The sequence below is a fragment of the Triticum aestivum genome, chromosome 4B (assembly GCF_018294505.1).
Source record: "Triticum aestivum cultivar Chinese Spring chromosome 4B, IWGSC CS RefSeq v2.1, whole genome shotgun sequence".
Classification (NCBI taxonomy): Eukaryota; Viridiplantae; Streptophyta; class Magnoliopsida; order Poales; family Poaceae; genus Triticum; species Triticum aestivum.
The window spans coordinates 568,865,628-568,873,017 of NC_057804.1; the positions used below are offsets into that span (position 1 = coordinate 568,865,628).

Genomic DNA, 7,390 nt, shown 5'->3' on the forward strand with positions numbered 1-7,390 from the left:
CACTATCCCCTAGGCCCCCATCTCAGGAAACCCTAGAAAATTAATTCCTTCTAATTTCTATACGATGTTCATCCTGTTACAAATAAACAATTCCAATGTAGAGAATGACCATCCAAACAAGCTTCAGAATTGAACCCCTTATGCGAATTTGAAGTGTCAATTTCGTGCACATCCAAACAATAGAATTCAGGTTCAATGTCAATATCAAAGTCAATCAGATTTGATATTGGGGCCAATTCAAAACCATGGCCCTCAATATCAACATCCAAATGGAGCATAACAGTTTTCTCTGTTTCATTCCATATTGCATAGAGCTCAGGGAAGATTTGTCATAGGGGCTGAGCTCCACACCAGCAATCATTCCAAAATTCAGTTTGCTCAACAACGACAATCCGTCCCCGATGTTGGAGGATGAAGAAGGTCGGTCCCATGGAAGTTTGGTGTAATTTTCTTTATTTTTAGGGAAACGTTTGGGGCCGGGGCACCGGCCGAACCACTCGGCCGGTCCCGCGCGACCTGTGCGATCCCCTTCCATCGGCCCACAAATCGCTCGCCATTAACGCCCCACGCGGCTGCGCTGCTTCCTCTCTCTTTCTATTTCATCTCGCCGGTCCCTATCTCAGTTGGTCGTCGCCGTTCGCCGCCCCCGCCGGCCGTCCTCATCGCCGGTGGCCACCCGCGCCGGCCGTCCCTGTCGCCGTTCGCCGTCCTCGCTCGCCGGCCCCGGCGGAAGCTGTAACCGCGTCGTGGCCTGCTGCAACCGGTGCCCAGGAGAGCTGCCATCATGGATGGCGAGCATGGTGACGGCGAGCTGCAAGGAGGGCGGAGCTCGCGCTGCAGACATGGCGGAGGCATTGCAGAACCTGCCGCACGCCCTCATGCTACAACCGTTTAATAAAATGCTTCAAACCAAGATGAAAAAAGCTTCAACCAGATACATCAAAAGCTGCAAGCAGTCATTGCCATGGCGGAGTGCTACAACCGTCGACATAAAATGCTACAACCCTTGATGAAAAAGCTTCAACCCGAAACAATATAGAAAGCATTAACCAAGGCTGCCATAAAGAAAAAAGCTGCAACCGTTTGATAGAAAAGCTTCGACCGTAGATGAAAAAAAGCTACAATCATTGAAAAAGAAAGCTACAACCATACACTGCATAACCAGAAAAGTTGCATCCGTTATAGAGAAAGCTTCATTCGTATGTGCGAAATGCTTCAACCTGCGCGTGTCGCCAACGAGCCGCAATCACACAGTGGATGGCTGACGGCCGTCGTCGACGCAATTTCGTGCAGCGATGAGCATCAACGACGAGGGGCGGCGGCGGAGCTACAATCGGGGAGAGCTACAAGCGTCGCCGCTGCAAGCTGCAACCGCATATGTAGTTGTTTCATGTGTCGCGGCGACGATGAGGACGGCTGGTGAGGGTTGGAAGCGGCGACGGGGACGGGCGGCGAGGGTTGGAAGCGACGACGGGGACGGGCGGCGAGGGTGTGGATGGGCGGCGAGGGATAGGAGGCGCGGCGCGGCGCAGCCCGAGCGAGGGGATCGAGCCGAGGAAGAAGAAGCTGGGGACGAGTTTTTTTTTTTGCTCCAGATCCAACCGCGCGCAGCTCGCATCGAACGGCTAGGGCTGGACCGGCCGAAACATTCGGCCGGTGCACCGGCGCCTAGCATCGCCCTTATTTTTAAGGGTGTCTGTACTGCTATGTTTGGTTAACAGACATGAGTGTTCTTTTTTTTTTGGTTAACAGCACACTTCACTTCTTCACTCAACTTTGCTAGCAGAGGGCGGGGGAATTTCACATGTAGTACAGTCATACTCTTCTACATGGAGCGAACAGAAGAGTTGAACACAACCCCGGCGGACGAACGGATGACGCGCAGCCAGACGAGGCCCGCCGCGATGCCACCAACGTCCACCTCGCCGTCGCCGGGGGACCTAGTGGCGCTCTCCGCCCGGTGCTCCACGAAGCGCGACCTCCGCCTCATCCACGGCGCCCTCCTGCGCCGCCGCCACCTCCTCCCCACCGCGGACGCCGTCGCGGCGCTCGCCAAGCTCCTCCGGTTCGCCGCCGTCTCCCCCGCCGGCGACCTCCGCCAAGCAGCCGTGATCCTCTCCACCCACCTCCCGTTCATTACCTCGGCCTCCACCCACCCCGCCTTCTTCTATAACACCCTCATGCGCGGCCTCGCCGCCTCCTCCTCGCCCGCCGACGCCATCGGGCTCTTCGCCGCGATGCGCCGCGCGGGCGCCGCGCCCGACGCCTTCACCTTCACCTTCGTCCTCAAGTCCTGCTCCCGCTGCCCCTCGGGCCGGCGCTTACCTTCCGACCTCCACGCCCAGGCGATCAGGCACGGCTGCCTCGGCGAGCTCGCCGCGCACACGCACGTGCACAATGCGCTGCTTCACGCCTACGCGTGCCGGGCGGCCGTCGACGATGCGTGCAGGGTGTTTGAAGAAATTCCGGCTCGGGACGTGATCTCCTTCTCGGGGCTGCTCACTGCGCATCTCAAAGCCAATGATCTGGACGCTGCCCGCCTCGTGTTCGACAAGATGCCTCACCGGGATGTCGTTTCTTGGACTGCGATGATTTCAGCATATGCCAAGGCTTGCCGGCCGCAGGAGGCCTTGGCATTGTTTGATGCCATGCCAATGCAGCCAGACGAGGTGACCATGGTGAGTATTGTGTCGGCGTGCACCACACTCGGGGATCTTGCAACTGGGGAGCGTGTGCGGAGGCACATTGATTCCCTTGGTTTTGGATGGATGATGTCACTTCGCAATGCACTCATGGACATGTATGCTAAGTGTGGTTCCCTCCCTGAAGCTCGAGCTTTGTTTGATGGGATGACGGTGAGGAGCTTGGCATCTTGGAATACGCTGATCTCGGCATATGCATCACATGGCGATCTGGATAACACGATTGCTGTGTTCTATCAGATGCTGGCAGAAGGAAACACTGTGAAGCCGGATGGGGTCACGTTTCTCGCAGTGCTTATGGCGTACGCATACAATGGCTGTGTTGAGGAGGGGCGAGCCATGTTCAATGCGATGCAACAAGGCGGCTATGGCAAAGTGGAACTAACAGTCGAGCACTACGGGTGTGTGGTGGACATGCTTGGCCGGGCAGGGAAACTCGAGGAGGCATACCAAATGATTGAGCAAATGCCAATTCCAAGCAATGCTGTGATCTGGGGTGCGCTACTTGGTGCTTGTCGGACTCATGGGGATATTGACATGGCAGAGCGGGCTGTGCAGGAACTAAGGAACCTAAAACCAGAGGAGGGTGGGTACTACATTTTGCTCAGTGATATGTACACTTCTGCTGGTCGGATAGCAGAGGCCACAGAGATTAGACGTGCCATGAATGAGAGGGGGGTCCAGAAGACTACAGGCCGGAGCACTGCCTTTCTGCCTCAGCTTTAGTTTACCATTATCTGGTTATCCTTAAGATCACAATTTACAATCACAAGCATTTTATGCTAGCCAGATGGTGCATACCAATCTATCTTCTCTTCACACCAGACAAGCCTATTGATTGGTCACATTTGTCTCAGTCTTCTTACCAAGGTGTGATGGTTGATATCGATGGTGCAAGGCTGCTGGCAATTATCGCTCGGTAATCAAAATGCCTGTGCTGATAGACTAGTTGAGTTGAGTCAGGTGATGGTACATAGACAATGGCAACACCAAAGCCAGTTTCAGTATTTATGTACCAGTCCATACTTGATGCTTACACACAAAGAAGTGACATTTGCGTTACTGGACCTTGAAGGCCTGAACTTCTTTAAAACCAACCCCTTCAACATCTTAGTCTTGACTACCAGGTGCACACAGTCATTAGGATTGCCTCTGGCTGTCTGGCATGGGCTAGAAACAAGTGTGTATTTCGAAGACCAGTATCATCTCACCTTGTGCGGCTCACTAATAAATGTGGCTGCCAGAAGGTGATGGAATCATCTAATGAACTTCAAGTGATTATACCTTGTGGGCTCTAGCGATAGTTACTTCAACGAACTTCAAGTAAGTAGTGAATAGTATTTCCAGAAGTCCTTAAATTTGAACTCTTGCCTTGCTGGTTTTAGAGGGATTGTTAGCAATAATGTTTAACTTTTTTTAGAAGAGCAGTGTGGTACACTACAATCATTTTCCGTTGAACTATTAGCAAGTGACAGGTATTCTTGGAATTAATTTGGTGGTTAATGAACCATAAATTGATATTCCTTTTAGAACCCAATAAACTGACAATTAAAGTCCACTAAAATGCCTTAAGATTTTCATTTTAACATGTTCTCGGTATCCCTCACAGATTCCATGTTGATTAAATTTACTCATTCTCTATGTATGATTGGCAATTCCTTGTTCACATCTTTATTATACAAGCTCATCATAAGGAAATTTCTTTTCACTCTGGGTGCTTAGCTTAACATTTGCATGTTTGATGGATGTTTACTCCTGTTGTATTATATAGCTTGAGTAGATTTTTCATACTGAGGTTCAGAAAATTAACTGTGGTTAGCTTACCTTACGGAGAATTGTTTTGGAGGAAGAGAAGAGAAAGATTGACGGATCACCACATACAGCCTGCTAGGTGGCACAGCTGGGACGAACCCGATGATGAAAAACACTATTTTTCTGAGTTGCAAGAGCCTTGACTGTAAGGTTATTCATCGTTCGCTGCTTAATACGTTGCATATGTGATGTTGACACTTAATATTGTCATTCATGACAGGTGCGCTTGTTCAGGATCCAGCATGTTGAACTGAATAAATTGGTGCAAAGAATTGGCCGGTGACTAAGTTGTACTGCCCCTTGAACGAACTTTAATTGGCTCGTGCATCAGGAGTGTATGACTCATTTACAAGATGGGAACAGAAGGAGCAGCTTCAGCAAAGTATGCTATCTGGTCCAGCAGATGAACTAAACTGAAGAATGCAGGCCACTGAAATTTTGAACCTCTGCCTTGGTCCAGTAGATGTGCAAACGAGGACCAGAAACAAATCCTGATTGACTGGGGTATCATGCTGTCCCAGCTAGATATAGCATAGTTTTTTCTTCTTCCTCTATCGCTCTGACATTCTTGTAAATACTCTCTGTTAAACCAAAATTAATAAAATGAGTTCAGGCTGGCTTTGCCCGCCGTAGTTCCCTCAAAAAAAAAAGAATGTACAGTTTGTTGTTTAACCTCTAATTATAGTGTGATATATTGATATAGGCATGTGTTCTCAAGTTTTTTTTGAAGAGTTCTTTATTTCACATGACAGTGGAGAACATTTTATCGTTGCCAGTGATTTCTGCCATAATAACATATGATGTGAAATATCAAGTACTATGAGCTATGTGAATCATACGTGAAGCAATTCACAGAGTAAACAACTTCCTACAGGCTACACTCCTGCTCTTCACCAAATAGTCTGCTACGTTGAGCAGCTGGTGCAAGCCTCCCAAGGATCTCATAAGTTAGCTATCTGGGCAGGAACCCGTGCTGCGCGACCGGGTCCTCGAACGCCATCATCTTCTCCCCTCGAGCGAACCCGTTGCGGTCGTAGCACGAGACCTCGGAGATGTCCAGCTCCATGCACGCCTTCACCAGCTCTTCCCCGACCCTCCGAGCGGCCTCCTGCTCGCCAACAACAAACAGCTCAAGTTCAGGTGACGCACCGTGCAGGTATTTGCTTCAGATGCAAATGCAATGCGAGTTGGACCGAGGACGAAGAGGGGTGGTCTGGATTACCACGGTGCTGCATCGCGGATCGCCACAGATTTCCTCCTGCAGGGTGCTGGCATAGAAAAGGATCTTCTTGCCATGGTCGTCGACGAGCATGGCATAGAGCTGCCTGTTGGAGCAGAAGACCGACAGCCTGGGCTTGGCCGCCGTGCCATTGTACTGCAGCCAAAGAGAATTCCCTTCAGATTTGCTGGTGGTGTGTGGCTGGAACTTGGAACCCACAACCCAATCCTGAGGTGACCAGCACCGTACCTTTTTCTGCAGCCGGCGGTTCCTGACCTTGGCGTTCTCCTTCCGTGCGCCGTGCCTCGCCGTAGCCTCCATCCTCAGGTACGCTCCGCGCCGGTGTGCCACCACGCCTGCGCGCAGAAAGACAGAGAGGAAGGAGCACATGACACTGGCAGCTAGGCATGAGCCGGTGCATAAGGCACGAAGAGAAGCCGGAAGGCGTTCCGCGGGTGTCGCTCACCTGTGTGGCACGGACGAGGGAACTCAAAGCAATTAGGCCTGAACACCAGGGAGCCGGAGGTGGAGGGACACGGCAATAGTGGCCGGCAGAGGGTGGCGCCTAGCAATGCCATCGCCATAGCAGGAGGAGACCAGCTCGGCCACGGCAATTTGTCGAACAGGTCGCGCGCGAGGTGCCACGGCCCAGTCCCGCTAGCCGGTGGCCACAGGATTCACACCCTGTGGATTTTCAGAGTAGAAGAACAATTCAGTGCAAAACACCTAGTGGTGGCACCGGCACCCTGTGAATTTTCCTCTGATGAACACCGACAGAGTTAGCTAGTTCCTGTCAAGGAGTAGTAGAAAAACAAGCCCAGTGCAAACACATGGCATTTGACCAATGAACAGACACAAAATTCAGGCACACTGACTGGACTATGCGTTGAACTCAGAGTTGGGGGTTTCGATTGGTCACGATTCTAGACTCTAGAGTGAGCGTTTGTTTCTCATCAGACAGATTTTTTTTTCTCGAATAACCATCAGACAGAGACATGCCTAGTTGGAGTCTAAGGATTCATATCGAACTCACTTTGTTGGTCGCTGCGTCAGAGCTCCCGTCCTGCTGCAGCGCCGGGTGGCGGATGCCGCAGCCTGCCGGCCGCCGCGAGGTCCGAAGTCGCCGCCTCGCCGCGAGCTCCTGTCCCGCTATGCTGTCGACGAATCCGCCGCCGCGAGGCCACCGTCAGGAGGGCGTGTCGCTGCTTGCGCCGTCTCGCCGTCGGCCACCGCACGCTGCGCGCCTCATCCAAAATCCGGACTCCTCCAGGGTACGGGTTTTTTCTTTGAGAGAGAACTCCTCCAAGGTACGCGAAAAACAGAGCAACGTGCAACGTTTACAAGGCCCAACTGGGCTAAGAGCCTGAGACCACTTGGGCTCCAGGACTTGGAAGAAAAGGCCCATCAAGCCTACAGAGCGCACGAGAGAGGCCGCAGCCCTCCATCCAAAAAACGAAAAGAGAGAGTCTGGCCGCTAATCACGCCACCCACCAGCGGAAACCGCCAAAACCTTTTGCTTTCGGAGGAGCAAAAAAATCTAGCCGGTTTCCTCCGGTCTTATCTCGTAACCCTTGGATTTATCTGCGCTTCCACTTTTTCCATTTAATAAATATAATCTTTCATTCATCAAGAGAAAAAAAAAACTTTTCATTCAGAC

At 51.7% G+C, this 7,390-nt stretch overlaps 2 protein-coding genes across 6 annotated transcripts; one reads left to right on the top strand and one right to left on the bottom strand.

Annotated features, from left to right (window-relative positions):
* The first annotated feature begins 1,799 nt into the window (after positions 1 to 1,799).
* On the top strand, positions 1,800 to 5,243 carry LOC123093307 (pentatricopeptide repeat-containing protein At5g61800). 4 transcript variants are annotated; one of them, XM_044515230.1, is made up of 3 exons: positions 1,800 to 4,025; positions 4,536 to 4,659; positions 4,735 to 5,243. In XM_044515230.1, the coding sequence occupies exon 1, from the start codon at positions 1,830 to 1,832 to the stop codon at positions 3,426 to 3,428; it is 1,599 nt and encodes a 532-aa protein (XP_044371165.1). In that variant the 5' UTR covers positions 1,800 to 1,829; the 3' UTR covers positions 3,429 to 4,025; positions 4,536 to 4,659; positions 4,735 to 5,243. The 4 variants fall into 4 exon arrangements, with proteins under 4 accessions (XP_044371165.1, XP_044371166.1, XP_044371164.1 ...); XM_044515231.1 differs by having other exon boundaries at positions 4,549 to 4,664; XM_044515229.1 differs by having other exon boundaries at positions 4,549 to 4,659.
* Positions 5,244 to 5,270: 27 nt separating this feature from the next.
* LOC123093308 (50S ribosomal protein L18) lies at positions 5,271 to 7,047 on the bottom strand. 2 transcript variants are annotated; one of them, XM_044515233.1, is made up of 5 exons: positions 6,767 to 7,047; positions 6,200 to 6,417; positions 5,983 to 6,089; positions 5,737 to 5,889; positions 5,271 to 5,622 (listed from the first exon to the last, which is right to left on the bottom strand). In XM_044515233.1, the coding sequence occupies exons 2-5, from the start codon at positions 6,315 to 6,317 to the stop codon at positions 5,467 to 5,469; spliced, it is 534 nt and encodes a 177-aa protein (XP_044371168.1). In that variant the 5' UTR covers positions 6,318 to 6,417; positions 6,767 to 7,047; the 3' UTR covers positions 5,271 to 5,466. The 2 variants fall into 2 exon arrangements, with proteins under 2 accessions (XP_044371168.1, XP_044371169.1); XM_044515234.1 differs by having other exon boundaries at positions 6,200 to 6,493; positions 6,767 to 7,040.
* Positions 7,048 to 7,390: the final 343 nt, after the last annotated feature.